The 25,068-nt window shown below is 42.5% G+C and overlaps 2 protein-coding genes across 2 annotated transcripts; both read right to left on the bottom strand.

The window, feature by feature from the left end:
- Positions 1-2,329: 2,329 nt before the first annotated feature.
- ddx47 (DEAD (Asp-Glu-Ala-Asp) box polypeptide 47) lies at positions 2,330-11,270 on the bottom strand. The gene is made up of 12 exons (XM_084072251.1): positions 11,116-11,270; positions 10,613-10,706; positions 10,299-10,487; positions 10,012-10,083; positions 9,781-9,899; positions 9,038-9,109; positions 7,393-7,509; positions 7,115-7,261; positions 6,328-6,465; positions 6,121-6,191; positions 5,843-5,972; positions 2,330-2,774 (listed from the first exon to the last, which is right to left on the bottom strand). Exons 1-12 carry the CDS (start codon positions 11,245-11,247, stop codon positions 2,610-2,612), a joined length of 1,446 nt encoding a protein of 481 aa, XP_083928377.1. The 5' UTR covers positions 11,248-11,270; the 3' UTR covers positions 2,330-2,609.
- A 680-nt stretch (positions 11,271-11,950) lies between these two features.
- Positions 11,951-25,068, bottom strand: wbp11 (WW domain binding protein 11). The gene is made up of 12 exons (XM_084071342.1): positions 24,917-25,068; positions 23,810-23,896; positions 23,368-23,399; positions 23,142-23,235; positions 22,307-22,503; positions 19,800-19,933; positions 19,299-19,462; positions 16,715-16,933; positions 16,156-16,287; positions 15,126-15,422; positions 14,157-14,342; positions 11,951-13,775 (listed from the first exon to the last, which is right to left on the bottom strand). The coding sequence occupies exons 2-12, from the start codon at positions 23,871-23,873 to the stop codon at positions 13,126-13,128; spliced, it is 2,169 nt and encodes a 722-aa protein (XP_083927468.1). The 5' UTR covers positions 23,874-23,896; positions 24,917-25,068; the 3' UTR covers positions 11,951-13,125.

Genomic DNA, 25,068 nt, shown 5'->3' with positions numbered 1-25,068 from the left:
TAATAAGGTTCCTAGAGGCCTGAATTGGCGACATTTGATTTGCACGACAATCACTCACTTCATGTTTTTTACAGTAACAACCCCATAAAATCAAAAAATGAAACGCCAAAGAACAAAACTACAACTTTGTGTTCATTGACATCATGGGTCTGGAGGAAACGAATGGAGTTAATGAAGACAACGTTAAATTGGCTATGAAAGGCTGTGTAAAGGATGGTTATCTGGTACAACGACGATCGCACGTACCCTAATATGTGATCATTAATGCACATTATTTCAAACCATATTTAATGACAAATAAGGTCATAATCTGTACCATAATATTTAAAAAAAAACAGTTTTGTTCAGTTCAATCCTGATACACCGTTGTCAGATGACAATCCTCTCTACTACAACCTTCGCCCCGAAACCGAGAACAAAATTCATGTTCTGGTTTTTGTCATTCCTGCGGATAAACTGACAATGTTATCCAAGAAGTCACTGACAAGATAGATGCACGGTCCAGAGCAACATTTCTAATTGATACAAATAGTTCAAACAGGCTTAATCAATTGTTGCTCTGTAAACTAACAAGAGTATAAAATACTGCTCAAAGTGACTGGTTGTCCGAGTCTAGGACCCGCCGCAGTGGTGTCCGGTCAGAACTTAACCTAGATGTTTAACCCTGATGATTAAGAAGAGTGGATCGGAGGATCCCTGTAAAATGCAGAGATATCTTGGTTGTAAGGCCAAATATCCTGACTTGTACGGAAGGCGCTGGAGTCTCTCCGGGTGAGAGCTGGTCAAGAGACTTGAAGGTTGGATGTGAATATAGTAATGAGAAGTCGTGCCACAGAGATAACCGAGGAGTGGAGTAAATACTGCTTGCATCTGAACTGAACTCAGTGTGACCACCCTTTATATACAGTAGTGCTTAGTTGGCTGGATGCTCGTGACATCTCACTGATGAAAGTTAGCTATATCCATATATGGAGTTTTACATTGGCATGATGTCAGCTCTAGATATCTCTGCCGGCTCCATATATGGAGCTCTATAGACCAACCTGGAGTTTGTGACGTCAGACTTGAATAGTTTGGGTTTGGCGAAAGAAGCCCTGCACTGGGCGAGGCTACGAAGAAGTGACTTGACCAGCGGTCATGTTTCAGGGCTAAGCGGTGCCAAGTTTTGAAAGAGAAACAAGCAACCAGGTCTATGAAAACAAGGCCACATGAGACCTTCACACATTTGAAAATAGCCACTCTACAAGCTCACAATGCGTCATGAGCTTGTAGATCTGCTATTTTGCCCCCCAAAAAATGAAAAAACATTTGTGAAAAATGTTGATTTAAAAAAATTACATTTTAACAACACAAATATTGTATGGGCGGGGTCCCTGGTATAAAATGTTTTCAGATGGGGGGGTTCATGGATAATTACATATAATTACTTTGAGGGTCCTTGACATGAAAACATTTTAGAGCCACTGGTTTAAACAAAATTAGGAAGCAAGCCCAAAAGGAGCAACTACACTTTAGAAACAAGCTAAAAAGAAACGCAACCCGCGCCTACCAATATCACAAGCCCAAAGTCGCTTATAATAAGCGAACATGGCAACACTGCATTGGGCCTCTCCTAAACCATGCAGACTTGACCACTGTTGCTCCCGCCTACGACAGGGCATGCAGACATAGGACATTGATTAAATAAAATAAAAAAGATCGTATCGGTCTGTGATTATGGCGCAAATGTAGGCTACAGTGTGAAAGCTGACGTAAGATGTCATGTACTTACATCTGCAAATTATATTAAGAATTTGCACCAGGGTTAGGGTTAGACTTATCTATTTCAAACAGTTGATACGACAGCGAGACAATTGCTGCGGTCTCTCTTCCCCTCTCGACACTATTTGGATAGGTGTTGTGAGCTTGTAGATCTGCTATTTTACAATATTTATCTGTGGAACAGTCAAACTAAATGTAATGCCTCAACTCCTAAAATTTAAAGTGCTTGTCAGGGTGGGGGGGTCACCATTTCAAATATGATTATTTTGGGGGGGTCGTGGCTTGAAAAGGTTGAGAACTACTGGAATACATCAAGCCCAAAGAGGACTGGATTTACCTTGTTTATATGCATTAATGTACGCATCAATAATCGATATGAATGATGTTGCTTAGGCTATAACACCAGGTAGTCAATTTAAGCGATTGCTAAATGTAATTTATGACATTAGCTTTATAATGAAGCAATACCAGATCATTTGTAGGCCTTCTTCTGATTTTCTCTAACTCCAAATAATAGTAAACTGAATGCAATTCAACATAAATATGGCAACATTTCAAAGTATTCTGCTTTGGTTTTATAGCGAACTTTTTATTATTACAAACGGATATATGTCAGTGGGGGCAGGTGGGTGGTGGGTGAACATAGTCTATAATTAAATAGTTGTTTCTATCCATTAGCACATTTTACATGAAAAAGAAAAGGCATTGATAGTATTCACATGGTGGCCATGTTGCTCTAACTTCATACACAAAACAGCTGACCATCCCCGAGTAGGAAGTAAGAGCAAGAGTTGTAATATGGTCACATTGTATGAAGCAGTATGTACAGTTTTATTACATTGGTGAGGTTAGCGTCCTCCTCGGAATGCTGGGCCCCCCTTGTTCTTTCCCCTCGCACCACCTCCTGGCCCTCCTTTAACCTTCTTCCTGACTCCACTGGCTTGTTCTGTGTCATCTGCCTCTCCATCTCCCCCTCTCTGCCTCTTCTTCTTGTCGCTGTGCTCCTTCATTTCCTGAGGAAGGAATTTAAACCATTAATAAGCAAGACAGCGAAACCAATTAACATAAACATGTTGCATTCAGATAAAAACAAAACAAAAAAATCACACCCAGTGTGAAGTGAGCGGTGCTATTTATGAGTTATTAATTTCATCATGCATCTCGGTAGCCAATCACAGCACGTCCTGCGAAGTGACGTGCTTACATTTTTTACATCATTATTCATTTCATCATGCATCTCGCTAGCCAATCACAGCGCGTCTGCGAAGTTTGAAGTTAATTGTGTCCCCCAGGCCGAAGGCATGGTGGAGAGTATGTTTTACCCTCTGTCCGTCCGTGTGTCCGTCCGCTCACAGCTAACATTGGTCAAGCTTCACGTGACATCACAATATGTAATAGAAATAGGTAAGACAGGATTAATCAGGAACAGTACTTTCTTTTACCACCTCGCCTGGCGGAGACCTGTGCTCCAAGGAGCACATTTTCTAGTTTCATCATGTGTCTCGCTAGCCAATCACAGCACGTCCTGCAAAGCTTAGCCTATGGGCGTGTTTTCCACAGCATGGCGTCACAGCGAAAGACACATTTTCACGACGGAAAGAAAAACTTTCGCCACGGATGGTCCTAAAACCTCTTATAGGAGCAGTTACACCGCTCAAAAATTAAAACCAGTTTGACCGGATGGGCTTCAATGTGGTTGAAGTGTTTAACAGCGGCAATCAGTTGCAGTAACGTCATTGGGTAATCCGAGTAGTGACATCATCACGCAACGACATCACAATGTCGTCATCACGACCGTGTCCTTTAAAACTGCGTCTTCAAATAAATACAACGTCATTTAAGCAACCTTTACCAACGAATCCGGCTGCACTTAGTGACTTCCCCTGGAAATACTTTGTCAACATTGGATCAGACTGCCTTGGCTGCGATTGGGATAGTGTTCAATCTGCTATATTGGAAAAAAGTCACCGGCTTCCTTGATTGGCTAAACAACCAACTTATCGGCTTTGTGGATTTGTCAAACATTTGCGTGACATTTGTGGCACCGAACCAATAAGTGGTAAGCGCCCACGACAGGACTCATATACTATACTTTTACAGAGCAAGACATGACCCATCCAGTTTGATCTACGGTGTGAGAGACATGTTCTGCTGGACGGTACTACATCTGAATGGAGGACCAGGGGGACCCGGTTATGCTGCTGTTACAGTGGAGCACAAGGTGTATTTCTTTGGAGGCTACTGTGAGGGATGGACCTACAAAAACCTGTATCCGACTGAGGTGCATGTCTTCAACACAGAGTCTTTGTGCTGGGTGAAGTTGCCTCCGGTAACACCTGGAAGAGGAGAACGTCACCTTAAGGTTCCCTCCAAGCGGCGGGGCCGCACTGCTGTGCTGGTAGAAGATAAAGTCTACGTCTGGGGAGGACAACTCTCCTGGGGAGAGGAGTTCGGAAATGTGCTTTATGCATTTGATGTTGACGCCCACAGATGGTTGAAACCCACGGTTTCTGGGACTGTTCCAAAGGGGAGGTACCACCACTCAGCCTGTGTGTTGGAGAAGGTCATGTTTATCTATGGAGGAAACACCCAGCTGACTGTACGCACTAATGACATCTACAAGTTGGACACCACCACAATGGTCTGGTCCTTAATTAACACCAGAGGAACTCCACCACCTGCTTCAGCAGGTCACTCTGCCACCATCATCGGGACAAAGATGTTTGTATTAAAGGGATATGATGAGTACCTGTCGGAATACTACAACACCATCAGAGTGTTTGACACAGAGACCAACTGCTGGCTGAACACACATGCACAGCCTCTTCCAAAAGGACGCAGGAGTCATTCAGCTTTTGCCCACCATGGAGAGCTGTACATATTTGGTGGTTACAACAATAACCAGAGCTTCAGTGATCTGTGGAGATTCAGTCCAAAGACCTTCTCCTGGAAGAAGGTTGAGCCCAAGGGGGAAGGCCCATGTCCAATGAATGGTATGTGCTGTTGCATGATGGGAGATCGTATCATCATCTTTGTAGGATCCAAACAAGGAGTCTACACACCCTTCTACACAACCTCTGATGACCTTTACATCTTAGACTTAAGTCCTAGTCTTAAGACACTATGTAAGCTAGCAGTTATTCAGTCCGGTCTGGAGCAGTCTGAACTCCCACACAACATCAGGTGGGAACTGGCAGCCATGACAAACAACTAGTGTTGTGAGCCAGTGGTGGAAAAAGTACCACGTTTTTTTTACTCAAGTAAAAGTATCGATACTGCAATACAGAAATACTACAAGTAAAAGTCTGGAATTCAAAATGTTGCGAGGCGTTGTGAGCTTGAAGATCGGCTATTTTCAAAATCTTTATCTCTGGAACCAAGTAAAACTAAATGAAGGCTTCAACTCCTACAATTCCAAGTGCTTGTCAGGGTGGGGGGTCCCCAGTTCAAATATGATTATATTGGGGGCTCCCCAGTTCAAATATGATTATTTTGGGGGGTCCCCAGTTCCAATATGATTATTTTTCAAACCCCCCAAAACCCCTGAAAATGCATAGAAAACTATGCATTATACCTATAACACAATCACACCCAGTGTGAAGTGAGCGGTGCTATTTATGAGCGAAGTTTTAAGTTAATGTCATCATGTGTCTCGCTAGCCAATCACAGCACGTCCTGCAAAGATAAGTATTCAGACCCTTTGCTATGACACTTGTATATATAACAGTGGTCATCACAGTGATGGAAGCTCACTTAAAAAAAAAGATTTTTTTTTTAAGTGAGTGGTGCTATTTATGAGTTATTAATTTCATCATGCGTCTCGCTAGCCAATCACAGTACGTCACAGCCAATCAGCCAATCACAGTACAGCGAAAGACACATTTTCGCGACGGAAAGAAAAACTTTCGCCACGGATGGGTCCCAAACCCACTTATAGGAGCGGCTTCACCGCTCAAAAATCTCCAGAAAGTCCACTTTTCAAGATGAAGTATTTTTTTTGGTTGTTACAACAAGTCTACTACGGTCAGCTACCGGCACGCTTCTAGTAGATAACTTTAAAGTTTACTTTTTTAGGACTTACTAATCTGGCAAATCTCTGGGCCTCACTGACTCTCTCCACCAGCATCATCACTTCGTCTTCATGGGTAGGGAAGGCAGGAAGTTTCTTTCCAATCAGGGTTTCGATGCGCTGGAAGAGCTCCACATCATACCTAGGGTAAGTAGATGCTCATTAATTACATCAGCCACTATAAAAACCATGTGACATTGATGAGGATATACAAGGGAAGCCAGGAAAATATGAAAGAAGTTATGTTGGACAGTCAGTGACACCACTTAAATTAAAGAAATGGTTCTTACTGAGTGACAAACGTAATGGATTTCCCAGACCGCCCTGCTCTGGCTGTTCGCCCCACTCTGTGGATGTAGTCCTGAGATGGACAGACACACAAATAGTTAGGCGCGGTGACCTGTCATTTTCTTTTAGTGAAGTATTGAGAGCGAGCGAGGGGAGAGAGAGAAAGAACAGTACACAGGGTAATAATGTGTACGTCAACACTCGGGTACCTTGGAGTGAGTGGGGATGTCGTAGTTGATCACACAGTCGACGTGTGGAATGTCCAGACCTCGGGATGCCACGTCAGTTGCCAGGAGCACCGACCGAGACTTGGACTTGAATTTGTTCAGTGCTCCTAGACGTTTATTCTGACAGGTCAGACAGAAAGAGACAGAGAGGCAATTGTTTTTGGGGGCCGACAACGTTAAAGAAGGTCTTTTAGGTTGTTATAGAACCGTTTTCCCGAAAGCAGTCATAGGTAGTTTGTAATGCTGAAAAATGTGTGGGCAATTCTCAAACATGTTTATTTATGCAAATAATGGCCGCTGGGCAAACTAACTCAGAGAAACAAAAGAAAAAGAAAATAACTATTTCCAACAAATTGTTTTGTGTGCTACTCAATTGTTTTGGCACTGCTTACACACCACATTAAAGGTTGCCCCATATGAGAAAGCAGTGTAAAACTGGAACACTGCACCATTTTTTACAGTACTGGCAATGCAGTAGACTACTCCACACCAGCCATAGCAGTGGCTGAATGTTTTTTACTAATGCAATACTAGTCAGCAGAAGGCATTCATCTCCACAGACATAATGTTCTGAAATGTGTGCAAACTGTTTGTGGGTGTCTGCTTGTTAAACTTCCTTGTTGCATGTATTGCCAGTCAGTATTTTACATTAACACCTGAGGTGTATGAAATTGAAAAATAAACGTAATTAAGTTGTTCCATCCATCCACCATCTAAAGCATTTAAGAGTGTTTATGTGTATGTGACTCCAAGGTGCCCTGATCTTTACCTGACTCAACTGGCCATGCAGTGGGATAGCAGTGATTCCCAGGTTCCTTAGCAATAGCGCCACCCGCTGGGCACTGTGACATGTGGTGCAGAAAATGATGAATGAGTTCCCCGCCAATTCGTTCAGAATGGACACCAGGTAACAGTCCTGCCAAAACACAACCACACAAAGTTATAAACGCATACTGCAATTTAAGCAAAGTCATTTGATGGGACAATTACTATCATAAGAGAGACAATATTTTTTCAACCTTAATTACATAAAATGTTGTATACTACCTTGTATTTGGAAGGTATGAAGACATAGTATTGCTGCAGTTTTTCTACGGTGGAATATTTGGTATTTACAGCACATTTCACGGGATCTTTCAAAGCTGCTCTCTGCAGTTTCTGGACCTGTGGCAGAATACGTTGAAAGATGAATACAAAAAACAAAAAGACAGTTCTAAAATAGATGTAAACTGAGTCAAAATTAAATAATTACATCACAAGGCGGCCATGTTTGTTTAGTTAATAGCCTACATAATACTTAGAAATGTAAAGAAAAAAAATAATAATTAGTGAATAGCACATTTCACATCTAAACTGCTCAAAAAAAGTTCGGAAACTTAACTTCGGCCAATTATATCTCCCCTTTAATAATACCAATTGGTATTGTGTTTTATATCCTTTTTATCGTTGATTAGTCACCTTTACAAGGAGGTACAGCTTGTAAGGATCGGGCATTTGAGGCATGAGCAACACAGCTAAACGTGTGGGTAGCGCCTCCAAAAAATGTGCCAAAATCACCCAATATGCTTCTGTTGGTAATCGCTCTTGTTTTGAGCAACCTGCCAGCACACACCTGCTGAGAGGTGTGTGCCAGTAGTCACAGGTGTGTGACTGCCTCACAGGTGAGTGACTGGCACCTGAACATGGGTTCTGCAACTTTGTTGAGTTGGAGTGTGTATGCTCCAAGCAGCAACACTGCCCCCATGGAAAGATGCCACGTTTGTCCCTTCAGGATAAGGCCCGTGCAATAGGGCAAGTGAAGCTGATGTTCTGTTACGCAGATTACGCATTATTTGATGTCAGCACTGGTACCATTTGCAGGCAGGTGTGTGACTGGCACCTGAGCATGGGTCCTGCAACTTTGACGTCTGTCTTTGGTTCCGTTGTGCAAATCTGGCCGGTAAATCTATGGTTCCTCAGTTAAGAAAGGGGTCTTGGGTTGTTGTCTTCCTTGTTGACTTCACCAGTCTCACAGAACTTGGTCCTAAGTTTGCAAATGGTACCTGGGCTGACACCAAATAATGCTGTCACTCTGATTCACTTGCCCTATTGCACAGGCCTCATCCTGAAGGGACAAACGTGGCATCTTTCCATGGGGGCAGTGTTGCTGCTTGGAGCTACACACTCCAACTTAACAAAGTTGCAAAACCCATGTTCAGGTGCCAGTCACTCACCTGTGAGGCAGTCACACACCTGTGACTACTGGCACACACCTCTCAGCAGGTGTGTGCTGGCAGGTTGCTCAAAACAAGAGCGATTACCAACAGAAGCATATTGGGTGATTTTGGCATTTTTTTTGGAGGCGCTACCCACACGTTTAGCTGTGTTGCTCATGCCACGAATGCCCGATCCTTACAAGCTGTACCTCCTTGTAAAGGTGACTAATCAACGATAAAAATGATATAAAACACAATACCAATTGGTTTTATTAAAGTGGAGATATAATTGACCAAAGTTAAGTTTCCGAACTTTTTTTGAGCAGTTTAGCTTAGTTGGGTTTGCTCAACTGCGGGATGCATGCTTATACATTATAATGAGAGTATAATGCAATCTTAGTTATAGTCGACTGAAAACATAGAATGGCTGATAAGAATAAGCAGCATTTGATCCATGAGGTAGACCTAAATTAATATTACTATCAAGAAGTCTGTACCTTTTTGGTCATGGTGGCAGAAAAGAGGTAGGTGCGTCTGTCTCTGGGGATCACCTTGAGTATTTTATCCACCTGGATGAAAAGAATGAGGAAGGAAACATTAACTACGTAGATATATTGATCAAGCGTGGGCAGGAATATTCAGAGGTTATTACAGGAGTATTTTCTCTGCCCTGCCTGACAGTGTTATGCATGAAATGGGAAGAATAGCCAGCACTCCGAAGTCCTTCTGGTACTTTTTTAAATTTATTAAGTCACGCATAAACCTGTATGCTGCCCGTGCCTTAATAATTTATAAATAAATAAAAAGTACCAGAAGGACTTTGGAGTGCTGGCTGGCTTTTCTTCCCGGCTTCTTGAGCCGTGCACCCAGCAAGTTCTGAACGGACTAAGTGTTCTCATTTGTGTTTCTGCTTTGAGTGTTATGCATGAATACACAAAGATTGCATTTTTTTAAAGTGTTAAGTGTAAGAACTTAACGTGAACTAGTTATTTTTTTTGCAAACTTAGTTCAAAATTCATAATTGTGAACTATGAACATGAACTAGTTCATTTTATTCTGCAAGCTAGCTCTTGTGAAGTGTGAACTGTGAACTTGCACAACACTGCTACTTGAAGCCTAAAATCTCCCTTGGCCAAGAAGCATTAGATGTTTGGTTTCCCATGCAAAAGGGATTGAATGTAGCCGAGTAGCCCACCCGGGTTAATAGTGGGAACTCTTCTAGCAGTGTTACAATACCCACCTCTGTCTCAAAGTCCATGTTGAGGATTCTGTCAGCCTCGTCCATCACCAGGAACTTCAGGGCTCGTAGGGAGAAACCCTTGGTGTTCTCCAGGTGGTCTATCAACCGCCCTGGGGTGGCTGCAGACAAACACACAAACAAACCCAATGCAGACCATGAATTTGTTATCAAAAGACTCTTTTCATCACTGCGTTGATATGAGAGTTATAGCATTGCAAGGTGTTGTCTTACCAATGACAATGTGTGGTTTTTTAGCAAGCACCAAGGACTGGGACATCATATCAATTCCTCCTACTATGACAGCTGGAATGAACATAAAGGAGGTTAGCTCTTTACACACAACTACACAGTTGATCCACATACAATTAAAAACATAAAATCAAATGCTGCTACATTATACTTTTTTATTTTATCTTTAGATTATACTTTCAGCTGTATTTTTTTTAATATATTGACAGCACCGTCTGTATCCGCACAGAGTCACTGAAGGATGCTGTACTGTACACACATGTACGTACCACACTTGACGCCAATGCTGGAGCCCAGGGCCTCAAACTGCTCAGAAATCTGAAACGCCAGCTCTCTGGTGGGGGTGAGAACCAGTGTATGAAGCCTCTGTGCTGAGGAAAGTAGAGACTGGAGGATAGGCAGCGCAAAGGCACCAGTCTTCCCTGAACCCGTCTCTGCCAGACCAATAACATCTCTCCCTGAGTTTGGACAAGACGAGGATGGAGAGGACAGGACAGAAGGAACAATGAGAGATTTGCTGGATGGGTAAGTAAATCATTTGGCATTCACCTTACAGATCATGTTTTGCAGCATATTGCCTCACCTTCCAGGGCCACTGGAATGGCTTCTATCTGAATCTTGGTGGGTGTCTTCCATCCCAGCTGATCACAGGCTTCGCAGAGCACTTCTGTGACTCCCTGTTGATTGAGCAAATATCATTAGAACAGTAATGCCAATCAGTGTTGCCAGGTTTAGCGAGAGAAACAAGCAACCAGGTCTATGAAAACAATCCCAAAAGAAGCGACTGCTACATGAGCCCTTTAAACCTATTTGAAAATAACCGATGTAAGCGACCTTACAGGAAAGTCGCTTATAGCAAGCAGACATGGCAACACTGATGTCAATCCAAACACAACACAAATGATAAGACAATTTGCTTGATACAGTACAAGTGTTGTTGCTATAATTTGTTTGTTTTTAAGGTGTCAGGGAGACGAGTTTCCCCACAGATAAATTAGCCGACTTCTTTTTCCGCAGCAGCTAACGTTAGCCGTCCATGAAAAGTCAAAATAAAATGATCCTTTATTGCATGGCAGAAACACCTACCAAGTCCTTGAAGGTCTTCACTTGCTCATCAGTTTCACCGCTACTATCGTTACTGCTATCATCATCACTACTCGAACCTCCGAGTGTTTCATTTGTTATCGTCGTAGCACTGAGCTCCTGTTCGTCCGCCATGCTTGATGTATTATTCCAACGCGTGTAATCTACTTCCCTCTGCGCAAATGCGGAAACTAGCGTAAATGTATATCGCAAACAAACGCAAAGGATTGTGGAACTTGAAGTTTCGGATTTAGTATTGCGGCATATCAGAGACTTTTTCGCCAAAGACAAAGAAATAGAATATTCAAAAGAATATAGTTAAGTGAAACAGTTTGTATGTATTTCATTATAACATTTAGTAATTAGTACTATATGTAGTGTCTGCCTCAGCCATCGACGGCCCAGCAATGCTGGAAATGTAAACTTATTGGCATTTAATAAAGTACTGTACAATGCTAAGCCTATTATGACCGTCTTGATACAAGGCTAGTAAAATGCATATTCGTACTTCCATAAACTGTACTACTACTGCTGCTACACTTGTGGGCATTTATTTGTGATCATAACTATATTTGCCATACTGTTAAATGTACTGTATATCTTCTGATTATTCTTGGACCTGTTTGTACCACTTTGCTTAAGCAGCTGTATTTGTTTCTGCTACTTTCATCCCCAATTGAGAGCAACAGTTTTGAAATGTTTGTTTTCTATTTAACACATCTGTGCATTTAGATAAAACATAGTTAGGTTAAGTATTTTGCAACTAACCCTGCTACTGGCTGCAATAATGACCCGATTTCCACTTGTTGTCTGATTCACTTTGAAATAAAGATAGGCCTTTGTTTTTCAAGTATTTATTTAGTTTCACACCAAACAGCTTCAGACATGTATATTTGTGCGGTCTCATTCCACATTGACACACATTCCACATCTTTGTTTGAAGTCGAAGCGCTTTCAGGTATCAACAATACAAGAAACATTTTGACTGTCATAAAAAAAAAGAATTGCCGTCAGGTAAAGCCAAATCAATGTACATATACAGTTGGTTGGAAAAAAAGAACATTCTACTTTTATAGGAAGAAACAAATATAAAAACATGGAGGGAGGGGGGCATCGTTATTTCTAATTACAGTTCCTGTTTTTACAGCATTAGAATTTTTCTCCTTTAGCTGCTTGATGTAAAAGCCTATTAATGTGTTCCGATAGCACACATCTCAGATTTAACAAATGCTATCCACAAACAAACAAACAAATGCTGTTCAAGACCCTCTTGTCTTAACATCTATCCATCTGACTCAAACTGAACAAAATCCTTTTTCTTGCAAACCTTCCATGAGGAGAATGTGATCGATCTGAACCTTGGCCTCAAGGCTAACCAAATAGCTCATTTACAATATTCAACACAGAAAATGTGTAATTTAGATGACCCTGTAAAGGAAACTCAATTATTTGGTTCTAAACCCATTATACATGTTAAAAAGTAATTACAGAGAGAGCATGTAAAAAGTCTGTGAACTATGTATTGAATTGTGAAGTTAACGCATTTAAACTGTTTATCGCTATTGCTCAGTTTGTATTTTTGGGGACAGGGTTAAATCATGACTCGATAACATACTGGAGTAATTATCCAGTGAGTGATCAGTAGGACACACCAGCATTTTCTTACACAAACACACACACACTTATAACCAACAGCTCTGTAGCTCCAATTTTCATTTGATAGAAAACAGATCAGATTGGTGACGATACCATCTGAATTTTGCCTGTTTCAGTGCCTTCAGCGGACACGCCCCTAGCATTCAGAGCAGAGTGAGTAGAGGAAATACTGCTTGTTTTTGTATGATTTTGAAAACGAATTTTATATACTTGACTCATTTGGCTGGGTGGTTTATAACAAATTATTCTGTGGTGTGACAAACTGAGAATGAATATTACTGCTTTACAGGGTGCTGCCATTCCGCCTTTTGTGTTCCTCTCAAACACAGCCTACCCCATGCTCTCCTCTCTCCAGTCTCACAGGAGTCCCTCCATCTCCCTCATAAAGGCTTCATACATTTGATCCTTAGTCTTCATGTTGGACTGAGGCACAGCGCCCATCTGTGTGGGCATAGCAGCAGCAGCTGCTGCATGCTGCTTCTGCCCCAGGCCTTCATCCCCCTTGCGTCCTCCCCCTGCTTTATCCGCAGGCCCCGGCCCGCTCTTGTCCCTACGCACCCTCAGTGCCGTGGGCACAAAGCGGGTGACCTCCGCCTTGGGGTTGATGATCTGAGGTTTTGCAGAGATGGTGGCTCCCCCTGCCCCGGCTCCCGCCGCCAGACCGGCCCCTCCCCCGGCTGCCACTGAGGTGATGCTGGCTCGCTTCTCGATGGTGGCCGCGTGGTGGTGGCTGGGGGGGTTGCCGCCGGGATTTGCACCCGGCGTGGGGGCGGTGGTCCCTGGGGGCGGGGGCATCTGCATGACCCCGGGACGCATGGGCATCTGCATGGCGGGCGGGGGCATGCTGGCCTGGGAGCCCTCCTGGGCGGCGCCCGAACCTTTCTGCCGCTGTACTATGCTGGGGGGTGCACTGAGCACGTTGGCGTTGAGGGGTGGGGGGAAAAGGGTGAGAGGTGGGGCCATGGGGCGCGGGGGTCCTCCAGCTCTTGGAGGAGGAGGGGGGAGGCCTGTAAAAAGATGCAACACAGATGACATTTGGGATTGAATGTATGTTGCGTCATAACTGGAAAAACCTTCCATGGAGTTCAAACATAATGTGGCCTTGTGTTTGATGTATAGTATATTTTTTACAGTGTTAGTTTGGGTTCAGCTGTGACTAAGCAACATTTTGGGTAAAATAAGTGTATGTTTTGCCTATGGTCCAACATCTGACAAAGAGAACACTGAGGTCATGTTCTCCACCAAATGCAGAATACACACAGAGACACACACGCATTCATATACATGCGTTAATAACACACATAATAGATGAATGCATGCACACACTGTAAATAAACGAATGGCCTGTACACCACACACACACACACACACACACACGTGTATAATACCTGGTGGTGCCGGGGGCGGTAGCCTGGGAGGGGGTCCTCGTGGTGGGGGGCCAGGCGGGAGGCCAGGAGGGGGACCAGGAGGAGGGCCTGGGGGCCGACCTGGTGGGGGTCCAGGGGGAAGAAGACGTGGCATCGGACCCCTAAGACCACCAGGCATACCAGGAGGTCTCAAGAACGGCGGAGCACCTGAGTATGATAGGGAAATATATAAACACATAACAAAACAAAACAATACATAGCATATATGCCAATATAATAGTGTTTTGATGACCTAATAACATTAGATATTACAATCAATGGGTTATTTATAAATGAGCACCAGCCTACTGGGGTACGATGCAAGTTGGGAATGCATGCCCCACCCGTTTATGCAATACCCGTTGTAGTCGTACTTATTATCAGAGTTCTATTGTGTGCATCAGCACAAGCGTGACGCAAAGCTCGGCCAATCCGTGAAGCCGATGCGTTGGGTTGGCCGACACAGATTCAGTGTGTCCTCTACAGACCCGGACAGACAGATACAGATATTTGTGTTTTTAGCGGCGCTAGCGGATCCTGCTCTATACCTGACTTTGTCCGCGTTCACCGTCAACGTTCTGATTGGTCAGACCCGTCAACGTTCTGATTGGTCAGACCCGTCAACAAAGTGATTGGTCAAGCTTCACGTGACACATGGCTATAAACACATATCGATGACAAAATGTATCAAAGGCGCCGCTACCTTCACACAGGGTGTGATTTTTTCGGTTCTGGATGACCAGCAGTCTGACCGACCTCCCACTTGGGTCATTGGCGACACACACGCCATGTTTGAAGTCAATCGGTCAGACAGTGCCAGAGTTATGACCGGTACAGAGTACAGACACACACAGACTGCTGAAATTTATATATAGGCGCTCAGTTGCAATGTCTGCGTCTGTAGCCACTGTGAAGCTAGAAGGAGGTACGGACGCTGGATGTATTACTAACCAGGTGGGGGGCCAGGAGGCGGGCCAGAAGGTGGACCTGGAGGTCTCATTGGAGGAGCTGGAGGTGGTCCCAGTGGTGGCGGAGGGCCTGCCAATGCCATTGGTGGACCTTGTAAATGTGGAGGTCCTTGCGGCCCTCCCATTTGACCAGCGGGAGGTGCGAGACGCTGATTAGGCATCAGATGAGACTGGTTATCCCCTGGAGGTCCTCTGTCCTCGATGTCCGAGTTGTCCGATTCATCTGTATACTCTTCTTCCACCTCCTCTTCTTCCTCGTCCTCTTCTGGAATGGACTGACCTGAAAGACAACATTTAAAAAATCATGAATTGTGTTTATGAACAAGGGTGTGTTTATGACTGATAATGTGGTAATCTTCTAACTAATCTAACTGGAATGAGGTTGTGTCAAGTTATAAAGTTGTTTTTATTTGTTGTTTTGTAAAGCGACTTTTAGTATCCAGAAAAGTGCTATATAAAGTGGATGTATTATTATCAAGTCCTCCAGACCAAATGAAACTTAGCGTCCTCATTCTGGGGTGAACATTCTGTGAAAAAATAGCCATTCTACAAGCTCAGAATGTGTCATTTTGTGACCCGTTGTGAGCTTGTAGATCGGCTATTCCCAGCGAAGATATTTAGTGTAGCAGGAAAAAAGGAGGAAGTAGTATAGACCACTGTCAGCAAAGTAAATAGGATTTCAATGGTTACAAACTATTTTGTTATACTAATACAATGTCAAGAGTACAAATACCTTCCTTTTCTTTTTTTTCTTCTTGAAAAACATTTTTATAGAAGTTTTAGCAAAGTTGGTTAATAACTAGAAAAAGTGCTCCTCGGAGCACTGCCAGACCCCTAGTGGTTGAAATCTGAATGGCCGGACTTCGCATGACGTGTGTGCAGAGGAAAAGAGGGACAGACAGAGGAAAAGAGGGACAGGCCGACCGACCGACAAAGCCTCCTGTAGGCCGACCCCTTGGGTCTGGCAAATAATCTGATTACTATCCGGTGAACACAGAAGTGAACCACAGTACCTGCCATCCTAAGCATCATGGCCTGTAGAGGAGTGATAGCCTTTGTCTTCTTCACAATCCTCTTCTTCTTCTTCCTTCCTTCTGGGCCCTGGGGTGCTGGTGGGGGCATGTCTGCAAAACGTACGCTGCGGCCTGCAAGAGAAAATAACATTGATCAAATGGAAATGTCATTGCAGAACAGAAACCTTTTTTTGTTGACATGCCACCAGAAACAATATACCGATTCATAGCACTTGAAAACCCGAAGTGTGAGATTTGCATGAATAGCTATCTACTGCAATACACGTACAACTTAATACTTTATGACACAGCACAATATCCAGTGTCTATGTTTTTTAATATTATGTTCTTTCGGTTAAGTTGAGGACTTGCAATTCACACATCTATCAGCTGGGATCTAATCAGGAAGTTTGTGATATATGTTACAACTCTTGTCCCAACAGTGACAGCCAGTCTGAATAATACATCAAAGTTATTTTTTAAATGTTTTAAATTTACAGATGAGGATTTTTAAATTCAGCTCTCCAAGTTTCCATGATGATGTGAGCACAACACTCACCTCTGTCGGCTCTTTCTCTCTCCTCCTCTCTTGCCCTCTCGTCGTCCTGCCTGTCCACAATCATCCTCCTGTCTCCGTCTCCTCCCGCTTCCCTCTCTCCCTCGCTGTCCTCCTCCGAGTCGCTGTCGTCTTCCTCCCCATCGTCCACCTCGCTCTCACTACCGCTGTCCCTCTCTCTTCCCAGGTCCATGACGGAATCTAATCCAGGAACAGAGGGTTCTGGCCAGGCAGCAGAGACAGAGTGACAAGAGAAAGACTTTAGTTCAGGCTTTAGATAAGAAACACAAGGGTGAACTAAATTATAATTCCTGACCGTTCTATTAAAATGAAAACTCAATTAAAACTCTGATTAAAATGAACAAACACTGTTCAATGTGTTAACAAGATGATGCAACCTTAAGCCTCACTAAAGTGTTGGTTTTGCCCGTTTTGTTTGTTATTATATTCTTTCAATTAATTTCTTCGTTTCTATATTAGATCTGTATTTATTCATTATGGGGCCAGGCTTCCAGCATGGACCCATATTGTTATTCGCATTATTCCGTTTCTTCTTCTGCCACTTTTGGCAGTTCTGGCTGAACCGTGCAGTCGCTTTTTATGAAACTCGGCCATATGATAGATGGTCATGAAAAACGATCAAGAAATAATTCTCACAATCTTTCGTCAAAAGGTGGCGCTATAGCACTCAATTGAAAAATGCCAACTTTGATCAGGTACAACTCATGCCCTGTTTCACCTACAGCCATGAAACTTCGATGCACACATGCGTCTCCTCATGCTGAACAACTTTCACACTCTGACTTTTGACCTCTGACCTTTATATCTCCCACCATTTTGAATTATATGAAAAACAGTTAAAACCTATCTCCTCCTGGGATTTTTGAGTAATCTGCACGAAACTTTTTACACATGAACTTTGGACCTATACCAAAAAACGTTTGCAAAATATCTTCCATAAGTGAAAAAATGAAGCTTTAATGAGCCAATGAATATTGCAGTTTTATGACAATTATTCATCTGCCCCTAACTCATACATGCAGACTTACCATTCTTTGAAACTTTGCAGAAATGTAAAGGGCCATTCCAAATATCACTGAAACCAATCTTACTCCAATTGGTCAAACGGGGGCGCTATAGCAATTTTTTGAAAATTGAAACTTTAAACAGGCAAAAGTCATGCCTCTTTTGGCCGACAGCCATTAGACCTGCTTACACATGTGCCTTGACTAATGAGGAACACATCTATCACGTTGACCAGTAAGCACCGCCCTTAGGTTGTCCGCAATCTTGAGCAGTTTGAAAAACACTTAAACCCAGGATTTTTCAGCTATTTGCGTGAAACTGTATGATCAGTGTGATCTCTTTTTTCAGAGGTTTGTCTCTTGGTCCAATAGCGTCCCGCTTAAGTGTATGTCTCACAACCTCAAGGTCACAGGTTCAAGCCTCACTTGGTGCATACTTCATCTAAGTTGCATTTCACACAACATGACTATCAATGAATACATTTGCAATTGTTAAAGATAACATGAAATACTTAATTGAGTGTTTTTTACATACTTCATTGTGAAAATAGCTGATCTACAATCTCACAACTTTTCAGATAGCAATGAGAGTATGTTTTTTCAATGTATAACATACTTCATTGTGAAAATAGCCGATGTACAATCTGACAACTTTTAATGGTTTGTGAGCTTGTAGATCGGCTACTTTCACTAGTTTTGGTTCTGAGGAGATGTACAATTTCTTCATTGGTAAATGGTTTGTGAACGAGTGATCTTTGTGTTAGTGAAACAGGGGCTTGGGTCATGACAGAAGGCAAGAGTTTGTGATCCTCAACAGACGATATCAGCCTGGACAAAGCTATAGCACTATAGGTAGTGTTGCAGCTACCTAAGAGTGCCTCATGATCGCAAGGTTGCCGGTTCAAGCCTCACTTGATGCAGACTCATTTAAGTTGAATTGCAAAAAACATGACTCAATCTATTCCGTTTCCATGGCTCTCTCTCTCTCCAATCTATTCCGTTTCTATCTTCAATCTATTCCGTTTCCATGGCTCTCTCTCTCTCTTCAATCTATTCCGTTTCTATCTTCAATCTATTCCGTTTCAATGTTTCTGTCTCTTCAATCCTCTCTCTCTCTCTCTCTCTCTCTCTCTCTCTCTCTCTCTCTCTCTCTCTCTCTCTCTCTCTCTCTCTCTCTCTCTCTCTCTCTCTCTCTCTCTCTCTCTCTCTCTCTCTCTCTCTCTCTCTCTCTCTCTCTCTCTCTCTCTCTCTCTCTCTCTCTCTCTCTCTCTCTCTCTCTCTCTCTCTCTCTCTCTCTCTCTGAGGGTCGGCCATAGCTGAGTGGTTAGTGAGCCCGCCTTTGTCCCTGAGCAAGACTCTTAACCCCTAATTGCTCACAGGCCCTCATTGGAAACAAGACCGCAAGGACTTTCATGAACTGACCTGTTAAAGGAATTATCATTTCTCTTTCTCTCTCCTGGCCCCATATTATCGCTGCTTGCAGCTATATTTTGTCTTTATGTTCGTTGTATTGTGAACCTAGAGAGCAACCAACCAAGTCAAACTGATGATGTTTGTGCTACCTGTGTCAGTGCCATGAGCACGTCGAGCTGGGATGCCGTAGAGAGCCAGGACCTGTGGTGGAGGGGGGCCTGGTGGGGGGCCGGGGGGCTTCTTTCCTGGAGGCAAACGAGGGACGCCTGCCACTGCTGCAGACACTGGCCCAGATGATGACAGGGGTCCCTTACTGAGAGAGGGGGAGAAAATGAGGGGAAAAGGGATAGAGTAGCAGAGAAATGTAGAAACGGTAAGGTAACCACTTAAACCCTACATATTAAATTGACCGGCCCCCCCTGTACCCCACCCCTAACCATGAGCTTGTAGACCGGGTATTTTTGCAGAATGTTCACCAATTATGACGCATCATCAGAATCGTTATAAAGGATATTTAAAGATGTACGCATCTAAAAGAAGAACTACGTAGTGAATGACAGAACAAATAATGCGTAGTACTATGGGTTATACTCAAACAGCATTATATTAGGCTAGTTAAATCACAGAAAACAGTACAAGTTAATGCCCACCCAAATGTAGCGCTTTTCTTCAGTATGGAGGGAGGCTGAGCGCCTGGAAGAGGGATATCTTGGACAAGAATACTGGAAGGGGCATGGGGCATCTCTGGCAATGGGATACTGTCTACCTCCACTGACTCTGCATTCTGAAAAACAAGAACAAAAACAACATTATAAAACAGTATGTAAGAGAAGAGAAACAGAGAGACAACCAAGCATGTAGAAACACTATTGAACAAAGAAGACGAGTGAATCTATTTTATGTCACTGCTGCTATGCTATAAAGGTGGTAATATGCAGTGTATATGCAATGTGTTCCTACATCCTACACATTTTAAAATGTTATCTGCTGCTTTTATTTGGATTATTTCTGACTAACACTACTGCAAAAGTAGTACAGTTCAATAAGGGTGGGATGATGGATGACACAGTCAGAGTTCGACGATAGATGGAATCTATCTGCGAACTACACATTGTGTAGCATTAAGAGTGTTGTAAACCTGAAAATAAAGAGTTTAAAAAATGCATGGGTTAATCTTAATTCCCTCCTAAACAAAGCATGCCATTTTATTTCTGTAGCCTGCGGTCAGGATTTGGTTAGACTTCCAGGCTCTAGCAGAGTAAACAGGGAATAGATACATTCCAGAATGTCTTTCGTCATTCATAGTCGAGCGTACAGGTAGCATGGACAGGTCCTAACAAATACAATGTGGGACATCCAGTGCGGATGTCCGCTCAGGGTCCACTCCACTATATGAAATGTCAACTCTTCAAATAGCTGATGTGGGACAGATACCGACCACAAGTTTCCGGTAAGACTTTGTGGTATTAATGCTACTGATCATGAGCTTCTCAGCAACCAATGATCTACTCAGGGGAGAGCAGCTAACCTTTTGCTAAATGAGCTATGCATTTCACCAGATGGAAACCCATAGTTAGAAGAGGACATGCTAAGCAGTACCTGGTGATGCCGTAACCTGAGTTCTAGTGTAGCTGGTGGTCAACAAACAAGCTCCTCAAACGCCTATCCCCTGAACATGTGGATGTGCTTTTGTTCCTTTCTCAGAATTAGAAACATTGCAAGGTAGAAAATGGTATTTTCTCATCTTTGTTAGACCATTTATACCTGCTGTTTAGAGAAGCTGAAATGTTTATGTCTATTTGGTCAAACTAGGCTAAGGACCACATGCCCTTGCTGTGGTCAGAACCTCACTAATATAGGCTGTGCCTCCTCCTTTAAATAAACTACACTCAAATGGAGGTATTTATTTATGTCGGGCATCCTAAAAATATAACCGGTTCACTCGATTTGAAAATTCTCTTTACTTATAATACTGAAAAAAGTAAAATTTTGTTTGTATTTACTTTTTCAGTTTGATTTCAGTTTAGTTTTATATTAGTCTAAGTTTTCCATGTATTATGAGGTCTTGATTTATAGAAAATGAAAAGGGTACGTAGGATGAAAGACTGCATGACATCAAATATGATTTACAAAACATATTATTGTTATTAAAGGTCACATATTGAACCATGAGCCTTGCTCACTCCAGTCTGTTTGTCTGACTGTGAGCTTACGTCATCAAGTCTCCTGCTCCCTCGACTGGATATTTTCCTATGCTGCTCTGTAACAGCTTCTGAGGTGGACTTTTTTTTAGGTGTGATTTTTCCATTTTAGCAATCCTCCACAAATATCACCATCGCTCTTCGTCACGACTACTATCTACTATGGGATTGTAGTCAAAGTAGTGCCATATACGACTGTGACACTTTCTTTCTACAGCTTTAGCCATTTTCAGAAAATCTAATTTGCCTGCATACTACACTATCACATCAAAGCATGTTTTTCTCCTTTGGAGTTTTACGGCAGCCAGCATTCGCTGCTGTATTTTCCATTCAGTTGTTAAGCCGTGACGTATGCACCCCGTCATAACAACTTCCGGGTCCAAGTGTGCGTTTTGCCAATATGCGCAGTGCTGTGTCCCTCGCTTAGTTTTAGTTAATTATAATGCTGTACTCACGCAACGTGACATGTGCTCTTTCGTGACTGAATTGGGCACGTTGTATTAAAACATTTACAACAGCACCCAACTCTAATTCTCTCTCAACAGAGTTCTGCCCTAGTTATATACTCGGCACACAGAACCTATATAATGACATTTTGCTCTTGAAAGACTATCATGGATGCGTAAATTAAGCCCCTCCAACAAAAACAGATGGGATGATAGAATAATAATAATAACGCATACGCGCCCTCCCAAACCTAATGTAGAAGACACAACTGAACGTGCTTATGTAAAAAATGAAATACCCTCTCTTGTATCATCTACACACTTAAAAGTACGATTTTAATCTACAGACGGATTAAGCATGCCATTTCTTCACCAAGTTCAATACGGGATGTGCATAGATTTAGCCTTTACATATCCTAGAAATGTAGGATAACAAACATCACACATGGACATGCACAAGCAAATACACAGAAAGAAAAGAAACAATGTCTGCCGGCCATACAAACACACCTTGACCGAGTCAAAGTAGAGAGACAGCTGCCCTCGTTTGGTCTCATAGTCCAGCTCCAGTTTGCGGAGCTCCTTGTAGGTGTCAGGGTTCTCTCTCTCATAGAGACGGACGATGCGTTCAAATGTCTCCCGTAGCTTCTTCCTCTTGTCCCTCAACACCTTCTCGTTCAGCAGGGGCTGCTGTACCGGGTTGAACTCTGACACAGGGGAAAAGAGAAAATAAAACACAAGTTGTTTTAACTACTTAAACGGACCGGCGTTGCAACTGTACTCGGACCACTTCCCCCACGCAACAGGCTCACAGAGATGCAATGAAATCACAGAGGTCATTTCATACCATTTGGCTGAAGATAATTTGAATAATAATAATATAATATAATAATAATAATATGTGCACAATGAGCAACAAAGTCTTAAAAATATATATAAAAAGCGTTTTCACATCTTCATCTATTTTCTTGAAGCTTCATATAATTGGTCCTCACTAATGCTCATTATAACATGGCACTATTTTTGTCTAGTCTGTGTCTCAGAGGACGACTGTGGTCAGTGCAGAAACCTGCCTACTAGTGACATCATCGGTAGGCAGGTTTGGTCATTTCAAACAAGATTTCAATTTTTTGTATTAATGCGAGAACAATGGCTTCTATTATAGCATGCTAACTTTCAAGGAATCGAAATAGGTGCCATCTTATGATGAGGATTAGTGAGGACTAATTATATGAAGATAGGTTGAAAATGGGTGAAGTTGTCCTTGAAGTTAAAATAATTTGGATCATTATTTTAGTCATAATTGTAAACTCTATCAATGGTGATGAACATGATGAATCCTCACCCATCTCATCCAGCTTCTCCATGTCTTTGATGATCTGCCTCGGATCCTTCATTTTCAGCACAGCTGCTCGTACCATCATCCTTTGCTTTTTGTTCTGGTTGTGGGTGAAAAAAGACAACAAGGACAATAATGAAGGGCAACAGCATCAGTGTCTCTTCAAGTAATATGATGGCAAATCGCCTTAGCCTGTCTAAAACTTTCATAATTCCCATTCATCAAGAAATACCTTTTTCAACTCCCTCTTCCTGGCCTCCTTCCCTGGAGAATAAACACAATGTATTAGCTATTATCATAGATATGCGAGTATGGATAGGTCATAGTCACCATGTTGACTAAGATGTACTGTATGTACAAATGTTTTGTTGTAAAAAGAAATCATGACCGAAATAAATAAACTAACTAACTTCCATATTCACAACCAGCTTACTTTGCTGAGGTGGCTGATGACGTTAATTTCATTTATGGATAGTGATACCATAGAACCAATGCACCTTCATATTGAATGCATGCCCAAATTGATTGATTACTTGTAAATGTCTATACGAAAGTGTTGCAAAACATGTCTGTCAATTACAATGGCATTAATATGAGATGTGCTACTAGTCAGGTCACTCTCAATAAGAAGTCAAGATTACGTTTACAGTGCCTTAAAGAGTGCTTGTACTTACTGGCCTGGTCGGTGGGGTTCATGAACTTTCCACTCTTGGTGGAAGAGGTCGAACGTCGCCCCATGGTGACTGTGCGGCTCCTTCACCCTGATGATGAACAAATGAAATTAGCAGCAGCTGGATGCATGTTATTTATGAGATAAATGATATCATCACCTACACAACAAGGGATGAGATGGTAGCTATGACTATATGGAGCAGTGAGCAGAAAACAGCAGATCAACAAGCTTGTCGATCGGCTTTTTTCAGAGAAAGCTTTGCCCACAATAAAAGGAAACTGAAAAGACACTAGTATAGAGCCCTGAGGGCCTCAGGCCAACCATATGGGGTTTAAGTGGGTAAAGAGATTATGCGACTCACTCCCAGTCCCTCTACGCCTGACTTGTAAATGTATTTTATATACCAGTCCAATTATGATGTTTGAGTTCATCTTCATCACTTATGCAAGACAACAATCCATGTACATAATGCAAGCTAACAGCTATCGCAGCGATGCATGCTTAGGCAACAAAATAACTGGCCATGTAATAATCACTTAAGTTAAGTTCTAAAAACGGTGCCATTTTACCAGTAAGAGTTAGGTACTGTTTATGGTGGTCTTCTGGGTTAGCCAGGATCGTGAGCTCACTGTACACTTTGACTGAACCGCTAGCCTTGGTAACGTTAGCTAGTGACAGCAACAGTGTTGCCATGTCGGCTTATTATAATCGACTTTGGGCTTATTTTTCGGTAAAGTTGCTTGTACGGAATTGGTAGTAGCGGGTTGCGTTTTTTGGCCTTGTTTCTAAAGTGTACTAGCTTATTTAGGCTTACTTCTAAATAAATAGATACAAATTAAACCAGTGATTGTTAGAATGTTTCAAAAAATATTCCACATTTTATTTCAAGAGTTTTTTAAAACAGCCAATCTACAAGCTCACAACGCGTCGAATTCATATAGGTTTAAAGTGCTCATGTGGCCTATAGTTGTTTCTTTTGGGCTTGTTTTCCTAGACCTGGTTGCGTATTTCTCTCACAGAATATGGCAACACTGTTTGTACACTGCAGCTAACTGTTAGCAAGCAACGCTCCAGAGAAGAGACAGACCTGTGTCATGAGTTCACTTACCTTTTATCAAGAGGAAAATGTAGAGCACAATGCCCTGCCCCTGCACTTCTCCGTGCGAGAGATAACAAAATGTAATACCTTCTGCTATCTGTGAATACAACGCTTCCAAATCTTCATGAGAATGAAAGAACACACTGCACCTAGCTAGTGGT

Source organism: Gymnoscopelus microlampas, assembly GCF_963454915.1.
Source record: "Gymnoscopelus microlampas genome assembly, chromosome: 11".
NCBI classification, from domain to species: domain Eukaryota; kingdom Metazoa; phylum Chordata; class Actinopteri; order Myctophiformes; family Myctophidae; genus Gymnoscopelus; species Gymnoscopelus microlampas.
The sequence above is the reverse complement of the archived record's forward strand: the minus strand, read 5'-3'. Positions and strand labels throughout refer to the sequence as shown.

Excerpts from the sequence above, each read along its gene's own strand:
- ddx47 (XM_084072251.1), bottom strand. The coding sequence starts at position 11,247 with ATGGCGGACGAACAGGAGCTCAGTGCTACGACGATAACAAATGAAACA. Across the intron at positions 10,707-11,115 it reads TGAAGACCTTCAAGGACTTG|GGAGTCACAGAAGTGCTCTG; the intron begins GTAGGTGTTTCT and ends CTCAATCAACAG. Across the intron at positions 10,084-10,298 it reads CAGCATTGGCGTCAAGTGTG|CTGTCATAGTAGGAGGAATT; the intron begins GTACGTACATGT and ends TGTTCATTCCAG.
- wbp11 (XM_084071342.1), bottom strand. The coding sequence starts at position 23,873 with ATGGGGCGACGTTCGACCTCTTCCACCAAGAGTGGAAAGTTCATGAAC. Across the intron at positions 23,236-23,367 it reads GGAAGAGGGAGTTGAAAAAG|AACAAAAAGCAAAGGATGAT; the intron begins GTATTTCTTGAT and ends ACCCACAACCAG. Across the intron at positions 19,463-19,799 it reads AAGAAAAGCGCTACATTTGG|TAAGGGACCCCTGTCATCAT; the intron begins GTGGGCATTAAC and ends CCCCTCTCTCAG.